The sequence below is a fragment of the Chiloscyllium punctatum genome, chromosome 38, assembly GCF_047496795.1.
Source record: "Chiloscyllium punctatum isolate Juve2018m chromosome 38, sChiPun1.3, whole genome shotgun sequence".
NCBI lineage: Eukaryota > Metazoa > Chordata > Chondrichthyes > Orectolobiformes > Hemiscylliidae > Chiloscyllium > Chiloscyllium punctatum.
The window spans coordinates 47,760,818-47,779,098 of NC_092776.1; the positions used below are offsets into that span (position 1 = coordinate 47,760,818).

The window sequence follows — 18,281 nt, forward strand, 5'->3', positions numbered from 1 at the left end:
TGGAGTGCCGTCACTAGTGGTGTTCCGCAAGGATCTGTTTTGGGACCATTGCTGTTTGTCATTTTTATAAATGACCTGGAGGAAGGGTTAGAAGGTTGGGTGAGCAAGTTTGCGGATGATACGAAAGTCGGAGGAGTTGTAGACAGTGAGGAAGGATGTGGCAGGTTACAGCGGGATATAGAGAAGCTGCAGAGCTCGGCAGAAAGGTGGCAAATGGAGTTCAATGTAGCTAAGTGTGAAGTGATTCACTTTGGTAAGAGTAATAAAAAGATGGATTACTGGGCTAATGGTAGACTACTTGGTAGTGTGGAAGAGCAGAGGGATCTTGGTGTCCATGTACACAGATCTCTGAAAGTTGCCACCCAGGTAAATAGTGCAGTGAAGAAGGCATATGGCGTACTGGCTTTTATTGGTAGAGGAATTGAGTTCCGGAGTCCTGAGATCATGCTGCAGTTGTATAAGACTCTGGTGCGGCCGCATCTGGAATATTGTGTGCAGTTTTGGTCGCCATACTATAGGAAGGATGTGGAGGCACTGGAACGGGTGCAGAGGAAGTTTACCAGGATGTTGCCTGGTATGGTAGGAAGATCCTATGAGGAAAGGCTGAGGCACTTGGGGTTGTTTTCTTTGGAGAAAAGAAGGTTTAGGGGTGATTTGATAGAGGTGTACAAGATGATTAGGGGGTTAGATAGGGTTGACAGTGAGAACCTTTTTCCACGTATGGAGTCAGCTATTACAAGGGGGCATAGCTTTAAATTAAGGGGGGGTAGATATAGGACTGATGTTAGGGGTAGGTTCTTCACTCAGCGAGTCGTAAGATCATGGAATGCCCTGCCAGTAGCAGTAGTGGACTCTCCCTCTTTATGGGTATTTAAGCGGGCATTGGATAGGTATATGGAGGATAGTGGGTTAGTGTAGGTTAGGTGGGCTTTGATCGGCGCAACATCGAGGGCCGAAGGGCCTGTACTGCGCTGTATTGTTCTATGTTCTATGTTCTATATAAAAGAGACCTAACGGGCAACTTTTTCACACAGAGAGTGGTGCATGTGTGGAATGGGCTGCCAGAAGAAGTGGCAGGGGCTGGTACAATTACAACATTTAAAAGGCATCAGGATGGGTACACAAATAGAAAGAGTTTGGAGGGAAATGGGCCGGGTGCTGGCAGGTGGGACTAGATTGGGTTGGGATATCTGGTCAGCATAGACGAGTTGGACCGAAGGGTCTGTTTCCGTGCTGTACATCTCCATGACTCTAAGCTGACTGTTTGGTGACTACTACTGCTCCTTTTAGTTTGTTAAGTCACACCTATACACAACAGAAAGAAGAACAAAGAAAAGAAAGAGATGCACCTTTTTTCCTGCAGACTGTGTCCTGTGTTTCTGTACAGGGTTGTTCAACCTCATCAGTTTCTGCATTGCACCTTAGGTGGGAAATGAAAGACGTAAGGAAACAGCTGATCTGAGAAAACAGGAACACGTACTCATGGAAACAATCAGCTGGTCTGTTCTGAAACTTCAGAAGGTTTCCTTTCGAGATGCTGCCAAAATTGCTAAAGTCAAATCTCCACCGTATTCATTATTTTGCTTCGCTGATAAGCTTAGATTGGTTAAAGATAACCTTCAGTAACTGGTTAGTTATCAGAACCTGTCATTTCCTAATATGGGCAGCCAGCTGGTGAAGTTACGGGCAGCGTTATGCAAAAGCTTGAACCCACTGCAGAATACGCTGCAATTGTCAAAATCCTTGGATTCCAGGAACCTGAATGAACAACCACAGAGTCTAAAGGTTGGTTAAACACAGTCCAGGCATTTATTTTTCTGTTCAGAGTTTTAGCCCAGCTCAAACATCTGCCCCCCATAAACACACCCAACTCTCATGAAATTAGTAAAGTCACCATAGTCTGATAGGACTGTGAGAGACATGACTGGCAGAGAGTTTAATCTGAGACTCTCAGGCGAGAGGCGAGGTTGAGAAGACAGGACCTGCATGATAACCTCAGCCAGTAGGGAATTGATGCTGTTGGCATCATTCTGCTTTACAAAGCAACCATCCAGCCAACTGGGCTAACCAACTCCCAATTATCACTGAATGAACATATAACCATTGCCCATTCTCCAGCTGAATTTGGTTTCAGGCATTCCTGCCAGACCCTATTGATAATGGAGCTGAAACCTCAGTGATATACACTACTCTCCCCAGCACAAGCTTCCTCATTGGGAAGACAATTTCAGAAGACAATGCTCAACAGCATTGTCACATTCTGGCCAGTGCTATCTCAAAAGTACGCCGAGGAGATAGTGGAATTTCAGTTTGTCACAGTGCCAAAACTTAGAATTGCTTTTTATTTCTTCAAAGAATGCATTTGTTCCTGCCAATGCTCCTAATCTGTTTAAAGCTAAAGATTACAAAATGTAGCTGAGCAATCTAATGGAGACACTGACAGCTTTGAGCATCGCTTTAATGAGGTGTTTGAATGTAGACGAACAGAAAAACTGTGTCCGTCCAGACCCAATAGTAGCATATTCATCTATGTCAGAAAGTGGAGTATTCAATTGACCACTGCAGAGGTTTGACCACAGAATCCAGGTCGATATTCCACCCCACTGCTGAACAACAACTGCACCATCTGAACTGTCATCTGTTGAAAAAAAAACCAAGGTCCAACCTATCCACTCAGCTGGATGCAAGAAAGCTTGCTGTACCATTGTGAAGAACAGGGAAGTAATTCCTGTTGGTCTGGCTGACATTTATCCACATTGAACATCACTAAAACAAACTACCTAACCATTATCACATTGCTATTTGTGGGAGCTTGCTGTTCATAGACTGGCTCTCAAATTTAAAACATACAATAATCGATTGTTTACAAATTCATGGTGAAGTACAATGAATGACTTCAAATTGGCTGTGAAGTGCTTTTGGATGTGCTGAGATCAGGAAAAGCATCAGTGAATGTCTATATACAGTGCCCGGAGTTTAACACAGCATGGAGAAAATGAGGACTGCAGATGCTGGAGAGCAGAATCGAAAAGTGTGCTGCTGGAAAAGCACAGCAGGTCAGGCAGCATCCGAGGTGCAGGAGGAATTGACATTTCGGATATCAGCCCTTCATCAGGCATTCCTGACCTGCTGTGCTTTTCCAGCGCCGCACTTTTTGACTTTAACACAAGATGGTAATGTCACCAAACCCAGAGGCCCAAGCTATCGCCACGGGACATGGATTCAAATTCCAAAACAGTAGGTGGTGGATATTTAAAAATTTAACAGATCTGCAATGGTGACCATGACAATCATCATTGTTTGTTTTAATAACCCATCTGGCTCACTACTGTCCTTTTGGAAAGGAAATCTGCTGTCCTTACAGTCTGGCCTACATGCAATTCCAATTGGCTCTTAACGGTCCTCTGAAGTGGCTAAACCAGCAACTCAGTTCAAGGAACGGCCACCAAATACTAACTTTGCCAGGTTCCATGAAAGAATAAAATAAAACTGCAAGTTCTTTCCTTTAACACACACAAGGGTTAGCAAAGTGATTTAATCACAAAACCTGCCTCAATTAGGATTAGCATAATCAATATTTTAAGCCTTGCAGTTTACTCAATTGCTCCTATGCTTCTCTACAGATTCATGTATAAAAATATGAGAATGATGCACCAGGTGAGGTACACAAATCAGCTCACACCTTGGCATGTGTCATACTATCTACATCTCTTCGATTTGATACAGAATCACACGCTGAAAATCAAATGACCTCTTACAGAGTCATAGTCACAGAGATATACAGCATGGAAACAGACCCTTTCACTGGCAGTTATTTCCATGACACTTACACAAAGCAGCTTTTCATGTCCTGAAGATTTCTCACAGAACTTAAGAGCCAACTAACTAATAACTTTTGAAATACAGTCATTAATGTTTAGTGGGCACCCATAACTGTCAACAGCTGTATACCAAGTTAACCAAAACAGCATTAGCAATTGTCCAGCAATAATTGATGATTTAATCTAATCCTATTGTTAGAATTCAGAGGTAAACTCCCCAGCCCATCTTCACAAAAAGCTACTTGCAATGTTTTACATCCAACATACATCAGACAGCAAGTTGCACTTAACCTAATAAACTGTTCCAAGCACTGTATCAGCAAGCAAGATTGAACATCAAACTATATAATGAGCTATTTGTACAGGAAGACTGGTCAAAAAGGTCAAGTTGTAAGAAGCATCCGAAAAGGGTGAAAGAAAAACTGAACAGGAGATGTATAGAAAGGGAATTTCAGAAATTACTGCCTGCGCATTGTCACTAGTGGTGGAGCATTTCAGATTGGAGTTGCACAAAAGACCCAAATATTTTGTTACTTAAGATACAGCAATCTTTCACTAGAACGATTGAATACATGTTCAAACTCTGAAACAGGATTCAATACTGCAATCATCTGAGACAAGAGGCGAGAGTGCTCTCATCGCAACTAAATGGATTGGCGACAACCTGCCCTGTTGATCCAACACTTGGCATGTAAATAAAATCAAAGTTTGTAATTTTTCTTACTTACTCTGCACACTTGCGGCATTCGTTTCCATTGGTTGTGCTGTAGAAATTTTCCAAACAACTGCATACTGTGTCATGGGTTATGGTACAGTTGGTTTTCGTTTTCTTACCTGAAGGGAGTGAAATAGTTTACAGACTTCACCCAATCTTACAGCACACAGACTGAGGCCAACAAACTATCAACAAGCTGACCTCGCAGTTCACAAAGACCTAGCCATCTCTGTATTAGGAATTCACATCTTTCTCACTGACCGTTCAAACCAGGCAACGAATCAGGAGAATGAATTGGTTGCACTGTAAGAGCACCATTCAAACTGAAGTATTCACACAGCAAGCCAAGGAGCTGAAGGCACTTTAGAGAGTTAAATATAAATAGCACTGTATTAAGATGGAAGCTATCAAAGAGACATTTGAAAAGAAGAACAACCTTAATTTTCAGACATATGTGCAATATTTTATCATTATACAAAAAACACAATACAAAATTATTTTTTCAGGGCCAGTAAGGGGGTTTCACAGTGACTGTCAACTTAGCTTGCAGTTATCAACTTAGTTACATCTCATTTAATTGACGCAACTCTTCTAGAGATTTTACTGCATTAGTGAATGATCTTGTCAATAAGAGAGATGTCAGAATTCCTGTCACTGCTTTCAGCCTCAGTGGTAATTGCAACACTGATAGTCCCATCGTTATTACCACTGCAAACTGCATGCCAGTACATCCAATTTTCCTCTTGAGCATATGGTGCAAGAATATTGGATGAAATATTGGGAGACTGCCAAAGCATAGACTGTTATTAAAGGAAGTAATTGCAATGGTCCACAGTTCAGAAGATCTCTTGCTGGGTCAAAAAAGTGTTTTATTAAAAGCAAAAGACTTTTGATTTTTGGCACAATTAACTCAAAGACATTCCACAACACGTCACTGTAGGCGTGTGGACAACAGATACCGTTCCAGGAACTGCAAGAGAATTAATTGTGTCTTGAGGCACCCATTGTTCCCTGTGTTCGCTGAGGCCCAATACCCCTCAAGCTGTACATCCAAATGCCTCTCTTTAACAGAATGAAATGCCTACAACCCCATATGGATTATGGACAATTACCCAACTTCACTCAACTTTTGAAGTTTTGAAGGGTCACTGGCCCCTAAACATTAACTCTGGTTTCTTTCCACAGATGCTGCTCGACCTGCTGAATTTCTACAACAATTTCTGTAATGTAAATACTGAAATGTTGATTTGGTAACTAACCTTGGATGTGGAAAGACAGATTAAATAAACTAAACTGTGGTCTCATTTGAGCAATTTAAAGAATATAAGACATGGAATTTGTTTTATTTATTTGTTAATACTTTTGGACATACATTTTAGTTGTATTTTGCAATTACCAGGTCCCTGATTGTGCTATGGAAGGTTGCCACATGAGCGTTTAGTATTCCTTTAATGGAAGTGCTACTTCATTCAGAATACGCACAGTTCACAGACACACAGAGACAACTTGCAGTAATTTGTTCTGTCACTCTAACTGGCACAAGCAAAACTTTGAGTGATTAGAAACAAGGGTCAAAATTATTTTTATTTTTTCAGTGCTCATCTTCAGATTTTCTGGAGGACTACATTTTGATCAAGTGTTCTCTCACCTTTCTAGCCTCTCTCCCCTCTTCCCCAAATTCCACTCCTACAGTGTCCTTTAGCACTCCTCACAGCTCGTGCAGCCCCTTTCTCCTCAGCAATGGCCAGTTGCAACCTCGTTCTCTGTTCCTTACATCAATCTCCTCACCTCCTTCCCCCAACCTCGCTGCTGCCACCTCCTCCCTCCTTCCTCTGGCTGATGCCCGACCAGCTGGAAGTCCCAGAGGGAGGGTATGGAGAAGGTGTGGTGTGGTGTGGTGTGGTGTGGTGTGGTGGGGTAAAGGGGGCAAACAATATAAAGCCTTTTGAAGAATGGTGGACAATGCCAAGAGACAAACCTTGAGAATCTGGATCCAACGTTCAATAATCTGTCAAGGTCAGTACATTCCACATTAAATTCCTTATTCCACCAACTGTATCACAAGGCTTACTTACTGCTCAATGCACAACATTTCAATCACCCATTCACCAATCACCTCTGTCCATCCTCAATTGCCCCTTACATGCACATCTCAGTTGGCACACACTGGTAGCTATTCAACCATGACAGTGACACTCACTGATACACTTGCATCTCTCCTACTGGAAGAGAGATACACCAACAAAGCTGGGAGATAGGAACATCTACATGGCCTTATCCGGTTGTGAAGCTATTTCTCAGGGCTGGATCCGTGGAAGCGTACAGAAGGCAATTATTAATCCTCCTCCTCGTATCCCATTACTCTAAATCCTTTGTATTTGCAAGCTTCTTCCTTCCCCCCAGCACACTCCAATCATTGCACTGCCTGCCTTTCAGAAACCTGTTAATTACTACTTGCACAGGCAGCAGTTGAAAAGCAACAATAATAATGATGAAAATAACATTGCCACCGATTTAACAAATGCAGCTATCAGCTCAGACATTGGCACTGTGTGTAATATAATGAGTGGCCACAGGGGCAGCAGCTCCATTTGGTGAACCAAAGTGATGGGAGATCACATGGAATAGGAGCCTGGGACGATAAGGCCATTAGGTCACATGACCTCTCTTACTATCTTCAACATATGTTCTTTTTCAATAAAGCTGGAGTGCTGATTACCCACAAGGCCTCACTACATGCCAACCAAACACAGAATCAGACGTGGGAGGTAAATGCCCTTAGTGATATCCAGTCACAGTCACGATGAACTGTAAAGTCAACCCAATGGTCTAACCCAGAGGTAGGGAACAAAAAAGGTCAGCAGTGGCAGGAGCCAGCCAGCAACAGGTTCTGAGACATATCTAGGCACTGAACTGCAGAACAGGAAATCCCACAATCAAAAGAGAAAGAGAAAGCCCCAAGGCAGAACATGCAGCTAACAATGGGAAGAATTCACTCAAATGACATTAAGGAAAGTATGACAAGAAACAAAAATACTTAGTGACATGGGGAAGAAATGGGAACTCAGAAAATGCACAAGAGGAACTGGGCACATTCAAACCATGAAGGAACGCCATTGGTGGGAACCCAGCCCAATACCTCATGAGTGTAAACAGAGAGACCACAGCAAGGTTGCAGTGGCTGCAGGGAAATTACAGACAGATGGTGGCAGTCTGTGGGAGTCTCAGTGATAGGGGGATAAAGTCTTACTGAGGGACGTGAAAGGCCTGTGACAAGAATTCAACTTCCTGCTGGTACAGACCTGTAAGAAACATTCTGGTGTGCAGAGATGAAAACAAAGTGGCAGAGAAAGCAGTTTGAATTAGTAAACCCTCGACCTGGGAGACTGCTACAAGCTATCACAGAAATAAGGGACATGGAAAAATCTGTCAAAATAAGCCACAGTCGGTGTCTCAGTTTTCAGTAAGGCACAGAAAATGAAGCAGCGTAAGATCGGAGGTTGGCAGCGTAAGGTCAAAGGGCGACACTGGTAATTCAGACTAGGACCAGCTTGCTCGCATGCAGGCTTGAGCTGTTGTCAATGTGGCAGCTGATACCAAAAGGACTTCAATATTCCAACAATTTGTACTCTAAATCAATCCACGGGATTGCTGAGGCTCCATCTGTCATAGTGGATTGGGAAGTAGTCCATGCTGCACAACTCCTCTGTGCGTGTACATTCAGAATGGCAGCTTTTGCTCTCCTGCCACAGCAACCCTGCCTCTGCCCTTGACGTGACCCAGTAGTGAGCCCAGGCTGCTGCTGGGCCATGCCAAGGTGATGCAATCCAAACCTGGGCTAAACAGGGCCAGAGTCGTTCGGGCCAAAGACCAGCTGGAGTCTCTTCCAGTGAAAGACAGCAGCTTTGCTACAGTCAGTCAGTGAGATAGCATCACATAGGAGCACGAGATCAAAGGCATCTGCAACAATGGCACTAAGTTCATACACATTGGTAATGAGATTCTCTTTGGGTGGGATGGTTTGATTAATAAATTTAGGTTAGCATGTTTGCATTGTGTTAGCACAATGAGCATTTTGTTTGCATGTCATTCCCCTTTCTCTGCCTCATCACATTGAACATCATTTGAATAGAAGCAATTATCTCATGCCCTCTTGAATGCCTTTAACTGAACATGGCCTCAACTTCATGTCCAAGCAGTAGAATCCAAGCCCAAACTTCTCACTATCTGAAAAGGTTGCTTCTCTCATTACAATGGGGTTTGCACACCGAACCCCACCCCCACGCCTAACCCCGCCCCCATTCCCAGATCCTAGCTCCCAGCCCTGCAGTATTTTCACCATCCCTCCAGACCTCCCCCTCTCTGAAGATAAAAGATCAGTCCTCAACAGAGGCCTCACCTTCATCCCCCTACGCTCTCAGATTAACGAGTTCAACACGCGGCGAGACATCGAACAATTCTTCCGCCGCCTTTGCCTCCGCGCCTACTTCTTCAACCAGGATTCTCGCCCACCCTCTGATGACCCCTTCTCCCGCCTCCAACACACCCCATCCACCTGGACACCCCATGCTTGCCTTTACCTGCCCTCGATCTCTTCATAGCCAACTGCCGCCGCGACACTAACCGCCTCAACCTGTCCACCCCACTCACCCACTCCAACCTCTCACCCTCGGAACGTGCAGCCCTCCACTCCCTCCGTTCCAACCCCAACCTCACTATCAAACCAGCAGACAAGGGAGGCGCAGTAGTAATTTGGCGCACCGACCTTTACACCGCTGAGGCTAAACGCCAGCTCGCAGACACCTCCTCCTACTGCCCCCTTGACCATGACCGCACCTCCCACCACCAAACCATCATCTCCCAGACCATTCTTAACCTCATCACCTCAGGGAATCTCCCATCCACCGCCTCCAACCTCATAGTCCCACAACCCCGCACCGCCCGTTTCTACCTCCTGCCTAAAATCCACAAACCTGACTGCCCTGACCGACCCATTGTCTCAGCCTGCTCCTGCCCCACCGAACTCATCTCTGCATACCTCAACATGGTCCTGTCCCCCCTAGTCCAAGAACTCCCCACCTACGTTCCAGACACCACCCACGTCCTCCACCTCCTCCATGATTTTCACTTCCCCGGTCCCCAACGCCTTATCTTCACCATGGACATCCAGTCCCTGTACACCTCCATCCCCCATCACAAAGGACTCAAAGCCCTCCGCTTCTTCCTTTCCCGCCGTACCAACCAGTACCCTTCCCCTGACACCCTCCTTCAACTGACTGAACTGGTCCTCACTCTGAACAACTTTTCTTTCCAAACCTCCCACTTCCTCCAAACCAAAGGAGTAGCCATGGGCACCCGCATGGGCCCCAGCTATGCCTACCTCTTCGAAGGATATGTGGAACAGTCCATCTTCTGCAGCTACACTAGCACCACCGCCCACCTTTCCCTCCGCTACATCGATGACTGTATCAGCGCTGCCTCGTGCTCCCACGAGGAGGTTGAACAGTTCATCCACTTTACCAACACCTTCCACCCCGACCTCAAATTTAACTGGACCGTCTCAGACTCCTCCCTCCCCTTCCTAGACCTCTCCATTTCTATCTCGGGCAACCGAATCAACACAGACATTTACTATAAACCAACCAACTCCCACAGCTACCTAGACTACACCTCCTCCCACCCTGCCCCCTGTAAAAACGCCATCCCCTATTCCCAATTCCTTCGTCTCCGCCGCATCTGCTCCCAGGAGGACCAGTCCCAAAACCATACAACCCAAATGGCCTCCTTCTTCAAAGACCACAATTTTCCCCCAGCCTTGGTCGACAATGCTCTCCACCGCTTCTCCTCCACTTCCCGCTCCTCCGCCCTTGTGCCCCGCCCCTCCAACCGCCACCAGGACAGAACCCCACTGGTCCTCACCTACCACCCCACCAACCTCCATATACATCGTATCATCCGTCGTCATTTCCGCCACCTCCAAACGGACCCCACCACCAGGGATATATTTCCTTCCCTTATCATCGTTCTGAAAAGACCACTCCCTCCGTGACTCCCTTGTCAGATCCACACCCCCCACCAACCCAACCTCCACTCATCAACCTTCCCCTGCAACCGCAAGAAATAAAAAACTTGCGCCCACACCTCCCTCCAAGGCCTCTAGGGATCCTTCCATATCCGCCACAAATTCACCTGCACCTCCACACACATCATTTACTGCATCCGCTGCACCCGATGTGGCCTCCTCTATATTGGGGAGACAAGCCGCCTACTTGCAGAACGTTTCAGAGAACACCTCTGGGACACCCGGACCAACCAACCCAACCACCCCGTGGCTCAACACTTCAACTCCCCCTCCCACTCCACCAAGGACATGCAGGTCCTTGGACTCCTCCATCGCCAGACCATAGCCACACGACGGCTGGAGGAAGAGCGCCTCATCTTCCGCCTAGGAACCCTCCAACCACAAGGGACGAACTCAGATTTCTCCAGTTTCCTCATTTCCCCTCTCCCCACCTTGTCTCAGTCCCAACCCTCGAACTCGGCACCACCTTCCTAACCTGCAAACTTCTACCTGACCTCTCCGCGCCTCCCACCCCCACCCCACCCCCACTCCGGCCTATCACCCTCACCTTAACCTCCTTCCACCTATCGCATTTCTAATGCACCTCCCCCAAATCCCTCGTCCCTACCTTTTATCTTAACCTGCTTGGCACACCCTCCTCATTCGTGAAGAAGGGCTCATGCCCGAAACGTCGATTCTCCTGTTCCTTGGATGCTGCCTGACCTGCTGCGCTTTTCCAGCAACACATTTTCAGCTCTGATCTCCAGCATCTGCAGTCCTCACTTTCTCCCATTACAATTGCTTCTTTTGCAAATCACTATAAATCAATACCTTCTCACTTTCAATCCTTTTATGAACAGGAATATTTTCTACTGATCTACATTATTCAGCCCCCTCACAATTTTCAAAACTGCTCTCAGATCTCCTCTTCTGTCCAAGTAGCACAGTCCCAACTTCTTCTAACTATCCTCATACCCTAAAGTTCAGCAATTTCAGGAACCATTCTTGTAAATCTCTTCTGCAATCTCTCCAAAGTCTCCATATCCTTCCTTTAGTGAAACGCCAAACAAGACCCTTGCTCTTGTACCCCATGCCAGTTAATAAAGCTGAGGACACTGTATGCTTTATTAACTGCTCTCTCTACCTGTCTTGCAACCACAGTGCACATATACACCCAGGTCCTTTTGTTCTCTACCCCCTTCAAAATGGTACTCCTTACTTTGTTTTGTCTGTCCATATCCTTCCTGCACCATTTCACATTTCTCTGCAGAGAACCTTATCTGCCACTTATCTATTCATGACAATATCAACAGTGATTTGAGTTCTGTACCATCCTCCTCAGATTATGAAGCTTCAAAGTTTTGTATAATCCACAAACTTTGAAACTTTCCCTTCCAAACCTAGATCTATACTTCAGGAAAAAAGTAAGGTTCCCAATACCAACTCCTGGGAAATTCCAAATACAAACCTTCCTCCAGCCTGAAAAATATCCATTGACCACTGTCCTTTTTGTTCCACAAGCATAGCACTCTATCTTTTTTTTGGAAAGTCCATGTATACCACAGCAATGGCATGACCTGTCTTGACCGTTTCAGTTACATTTTCAAACAACCAGAGCAAGTTAAACATGAAATCCATTCTAACGCTTCCCAATTGAGCCAACTTTTTCCATGTGACTATTCATTCAAACCCAAAAATGGCTTCCAGAAGCTTTGGAATTGTTGGGTTCATTCTTATTTTTGAATAAGAATGTGCTCTTTGCAATTCTGCAGTTGCCTGGCATCTCCCTTGAGTCGAGGAAGACTGAAAGATTTATGGTCAGTGTCCCCACAAATCCCATTCTCTCTTCCGTCAAGATCCTTGAATGCCTTTCATCTGGTCCTAGTCCTTTTAATACCAGTCTCTCCAACATTCCTTCCTTACCAATTCTGAAGCCATCTTGTAATAGAGATTCCTCCTCTGTCACTACAGCCCAGATGACATCTACCTCTTTCACAAAAACAGGTACAGAATATTCATACCTCAGCCATGCCCCGTCTCTAATCAACTCTATTCCTCCTTTTACCACCATTTGACTACTCAAATCACTATAGAAAATTTTGAGATTCCCTGTTGAGCTGGCTGCAAATGTTCTTTCTGTAATTTCTATTGCTTCTTTTTAAATTTTCCAACCTCCCCTCTGAACCATCTCAACAGGATTTTTGACCTGACACCTGTTAAAAGCACACTTCCTGTTTGTTACCCTAACTTCTTTTTCCTTTATCATCCACAGAGTTCTGAATTGTTTGCCTTTCGAGAGAATATACCTTTGTTATACCTAAAACATTTCCATTTTGAAAGTAGACCATTATTTAGCAACCGCCTTTCCCAACAAAGTTCTGCTCCAGTCTATCAGGTCCAGTTCTTGTCCACTAAAATCAGCTCTCTCCCAGTTAATTATTCTTACTCAGGAAACCTACATTCTATTGTCATCCTAAATCTCCCAATAACAATGATTCATATCCCCTAAATGTTCACCCACTGACACTTGAATTGAGGCTATGGTTATTAGTATGGCACTTGAACAGGTTATTCATTGACATGCAGAAAGGGGCTGCTTAAGTTGTATCTATCCTTTCTTCTCCTGTACCTCTTTGCCTGTACCTTTTCTTGATCGTTAGCTGCATGCCATAAAACTTGTGGAATGGGCTATCCCCTAAATGATGGAGAGATTTTACAGAGAATTTCCATAAGTCATGACTCTCCCACCAGGGCATCAGCTCACCATTCTTACTCCAAGGCCCACCCACCAGATCCTGACCACCCTCCTCCTGTCCTTTCAACTAATCGTATGTGCACTCCACTAACCCTAACCTTTATTCACCCAAAGGTAGCGGCTCCCGGTGCACCTATTTCTAGCAGTAATGGGCTCCTGTACAAAATGTGAAGGGCCAAGTCTTTCAGCATCACCTATTCAGTGATCTGAAAACTTTTGCAACATTATAAAAACTTTACCAAGCAGATCCCTGTGCCACTGTGGCAGCTCCCAACTAAATTCAATCAGCAAACCAACCGATTAGTTGGCAATCCATTTAAACAGTGTTGGCGCAGAGCTCCTGCCTGCCATTGAAGCTGTTTTCATTGTGCATGATTAAAAGAGGATGTTAGCAAAATCGCTGAGCTCCAAAATGATAAATGTGACATCAAATCAGCATGACATGCTGGTAGACATCATGAACATTTTAGAGTCAGAGTGATACAGCACAGAAATAGACCTTTCAGTCCAACCAATCCATGCCAACCATAATCCCAAATTAAGCTCATCCCAGTTGCCTGCTCCTGGCCATGTCCTTCCTAAAATCAATCCTATTCATAGACCTATCCAAATGTCTTTTAAACATTGCAATTGAGCCCGCATCCACCACTTCCTCAGGAAGTTCATTCCACAGGCGAACTACCCTCTGTGTAAACAATTTGACCTTCATGTCTTTTTTAAAATCTCTCTCCTCTCACCTTAAATTGGAGCCCACTAGTCTTGAAATCCTGCACCCTCTGGAAAAGACACCTACCATTGACCCTATGTGTACCCCTGATGATTTTATAAATTTCTTTCATGTTCTCTGTGCTTTCAATGCAAGCTTGCTGTGTAAGCACCATTACCCTCATGAGTAAGTGGTCTGGCATCACTCAGCCAACAGCTAACCAGTATGAACTTCATGCCAATTACATTTTCACAATATTGTTTCGAAACTGCTTCCCATCTTCTTCCTTCATGAGTTCCTTATTAATCTGATGTTCACTTCCAGTGGAAGTTACAAGCCTCCAGGGCAGTAAAATTTCAGTGTTGCTCCCACTGTGAGACCTATTCCTTCATTGAAGACACAGTGGGAAGCAGACTCTGAGCCCTGTACACCCGTAACTCAATTTCTACATGCTAGTTAGGTCTTCCACAATGCATTTCATGAAGGAATAGATTGTGGGGAGCAGCAATTCTGCAAAGCTTTCTCAGCCCAGATCTTTCAAAAGGTTCACCACAAATAATACGCTGAGCTGGCTTAGAAACCCTTTGCTTCAAAAGTACAAGTCGCAGGCTGCAGTTGTCAATTGATTGGTTAAAATTTTCAGTAGCAATCATGGTAAGGCTATCACTGTTCACTCTTATAGAAAATTAAGTTGGACAAATTCCAGCATCCTCACATACACACAGTCAAACACAGAAATCAGGAAACTCTTGTCCAAAGTGTCCTGCTACTCTCAAAGCTTTGCAGTAGCAGAGACTCAGAATTTAAATATACAAAAGGGTATAAAAGCTGTAAGAACTACTTAGTACATGCCCACTAACCTCATCTAAAATATTAAGACTCATTCATCCTAGTGGAATTAAATTTCCTACGCTATAATCTACCAAACAACCTCTCTGCATCTGAAATGTAACTTTTACAAATGTGGAGTCTCATTCTTTCAGGCTTTAATTAAAATAAAAATCAATTTTTTTTTCACTTTCTCTTTCCATCTCTCTAATCCCTCATGCTCAATCTTACTATTTATTTCTTTGTTTCCCTTTCTATAACTGGTTAGGCATTTTATTAAATAGTCTAACTGCTCCTTCCTGGTTTGGTCTCTGTGCTACACAGGCCACTGCACACAAAGGCTTCTTTCATCACCAGAGGTTCTAATGCAAGCCTCAACTTAAAGATCTGCGGACATGTTAAGTGTAATGACCAACTGTTGTTATTTGTTTACCAGAGACTGCAAAATCCAACCCTATGCCACAATTCTGAAAGCTTGAAGTTTAATAAATTGCCATATGGCCATAAAGCAATCCACCATTCCTTCAATATCAAGAGTATTTGTGGAGATACTTCAGAAACCGGGATGAAACTTCTCAGAGCAGAAAAGATTAGGGGGAGATTTAGTCGAGATGCTCAAAATTATGGAAGTTTTTCTAATACAGTAAGTACAAGAAAATGTTTCCATCAGTAAGAATTTAAATACCTAACAAGTTGGTAAACGAACCATGAAGGAAGATGAAGGTGTTACTGAAATTTGGGTAGCATAGTGGCTCAGTGGTTAGCACTGCTACCTCACAGCACCCGGGTCCCAGGTTCAATTCAAGCCTTGGGTGACTGTCTGTATGAAGTTTGTACATTCTCTATGTGTCTGTGTGGGTTTCCTCCCACAGTCCAAAGATGTGCAGGTTAGATGAATTGGCCATGCTAAATCGCCCATAGTGTTAGGTGTATTGGTTGGAGGGAAATGGGCCTGGGGTGGGTTACTCTTCGGAGGATCGGTGAGGACTTGTTGGGCTGAAGGGCTTGTTTCTGCACTGTAGGGAATCTAATCCAATGTTACAAGCTGTTGGGATCTGGAACATTCTACGTGGAAAGGGTGGTGGAGGCAGATTAAAAAGGATGCCTCAGATGTGAATTTAATTTATATTCCAATAAAACATTGCAGAAACCACTTTCTAAGGTGACCAAGTAAGAAACACAATTGTGTTAACTATTGGTCAACTAGAAATGGACAACAAATGTCAGACTTCACAGCCATCCTGCATCAGAAAAGGGGTTTCTTTTTAATTTGGCCGCACAAGCCAAAAAGGCCAAATGACCTTTGGTGCTGTATGAATCTAGTTCTATTTAACTGGAATGCCTTCAGTATTTGGTACACATAATCTTAGGCAGTTAGTGAAGCATATCCAGATGGGCTTTTTGGTAAAAAAAAAACCATGTACTTACCGTCATTCGCCTGGCATTGCAGACATCGCCTACATTCAGGCAAGTGATTTTCACTATCTGTAAATTCACCCTCTCGACACTCCACACAATTACAAGTGCAACGTGCCAGATAAGTACCTAAGAGCAAACAATGTGAATGTAAGGACTAAAACAAACTGCAGCATATAGCCATATCAGATTTTAAAAACACAGCAGTTCAAAAGGCATTTTAAAGGCATTAAAATACTTAACACTTCAGAAGAATCAAACCAATTATTGGGGGTAGACTTATGTTGCCACTACAAAAGAAGAAATCACCCAACTCTGCACCTTCCATAGTCTATCATCTACTGAAATCCTCGTCCACTCATCTATTTTCATCTCCAGCCTGAACTAATCCAAACCATAAGCTTCACAATAGCAGTTAGAGAGAGCACAGCCTGAGTGAGTCGGTGTTTCTAGGAATGTGGAGCACAGTGGGAGTTCAGTGCAGAAGTGCTTTTTGCATTTTTTTTCTGGTTCATAGCTCGCAAGGTCTTTTTACAGAATAAACTGAGGCCCAGGCTTAGAGACAAAACAGAATGAATCACAGGGAAAACTATAAGTTTACTAGTAGTTAGTAATAGCTGATCTGAATGCCTACTATAAATTGTTCTCAGATTAAAAGAAAATAGAAGAAATGTTTCATATATTACAAAAGACTAGAAAGAATTTTTTAAAAATCAAACTAGCAGCTAAGTAAAATAGAAGTGCTGGGCCAAGCAATGCGTGATTTAGGAGCTGGTGGACACCATTGTGGTCCATAGTGACCACATCTGTACCAAGTGGTTATAAAGGGAACAAGAATGTCAAACCAGGAATGTCAAACCAGTTAGACAAGCTCAAGAGTTGATGCTCTTTCAGTACTACCTCCTGGATCCCCCTATCTGCCTTGCTCATAGTTGAGGAACCTCTAACAGGGAATTGGTGAGGTGGAGGCTGAACTTCAGACACTGCAACACATCAGGGAGGAGGGAGAGATACCTGGGCACTGTGTTTAAGAAGGCTGTCACTACCTTTAGATGAACTACCTAGAATTTGGTCAGGAGACAGGGACAGAAAGTGTGTGACTATGAGCAAGGCAGATTAGGGGATCCAGGAGGTAGTGTTGAAGGAGCATCAACTCTGGAGCTTATCTAACAGGTTTGACATTCTTGCTCCCTTCATGGATGAGAGTGGATCTGTAGGGAGGATGAGCAAATGGATCATAGCACCACTGTCCAGGGAGCCACTCAAGAGTGTGGAGAAAAGAGAAACATGTCAGGGATAGTATAGTCATTCGAACAAACAAGATCAAAGAGTCCCGAAGGCTACATTGCCTGCCTGGTGCCCGGGTTCAGGATATCTCACCTGGCTGCAGAGGAACTTTAAGTGGGAAGGGAAAGGTCTCATTGATGTAGTCCACAAACATAGGAAGAACAAGGAAAGAGGTTCTGCTGCAGGAATAGGAGAAGTTAGGGGTTAAATTAAAAAGCAGAACCAAAAAAAGGTTACAATCTCCATATTACTACCCAAGCCTCAAGCTAATTGGCACAAAGTCATTAAGATTAAAGAGGTAAACATGTGGCTCAAAGATTGGTGTGGGAGAAACAGGTTCGAATTCATGGGATATTAGCACCAGTATCGGGGAAGAGGACAGCTGTTCTGATGGAATGGGCTCCATCTGAATCATACTGAGACCAGAGACCTGATGAACCTGGGTTATTCTTAGAGGTTTAGTGGTGGCTCTGGAATCAATTGTGTGGAAAATTAGAAAACTGAAGTTAAAGGAGAAGACAAGAATGCAAGTTAGTGATTAAAATGAAGGGGAAGAATGAGGGAATGTCATATCACACCCAGGAATTGTACAAGATGAGGGAAATTTGATAAGAGGATGCATTTCATAGCTTTGTATATATGAATGGACAAGGAATTTAGAATAAAATTAATGAATTAACAGCACAAGTAGA

At 44.0% G+C, this 18,281-nt stretch overlaps 1 protein-coding gene across 1 annotated transcript in view; it reads right to left on the bottom strand.

Moving 5' to 3' along the window:
* Positions 1–18,281, bottom strand: part of LOC140463603 (uncharacterized) — a 55,323-nt gene that overhangs the window by 23,389 nt on the left and 13,653 nt on the right. Inside the window, exons 3-5 of the mRNA XM_072557820.1 lie at positions 16,315–16,431; positions 4,550–4,655; positions 1,350–1,420 (exon numbers count right to left, since the gene is read on the bottom strand). Of these exons, the coding sequence (XP_072413921.1) occupies positions 1,350–1,420; positions 4,550–4,655; positions 16,315–16,431 (294 nt within the window). The remainder of the gene's footprint in view (positions 1–1,349; positions 1,421–4,549; positions 4,656–16,314; positions 16,432–18,281) is intronic.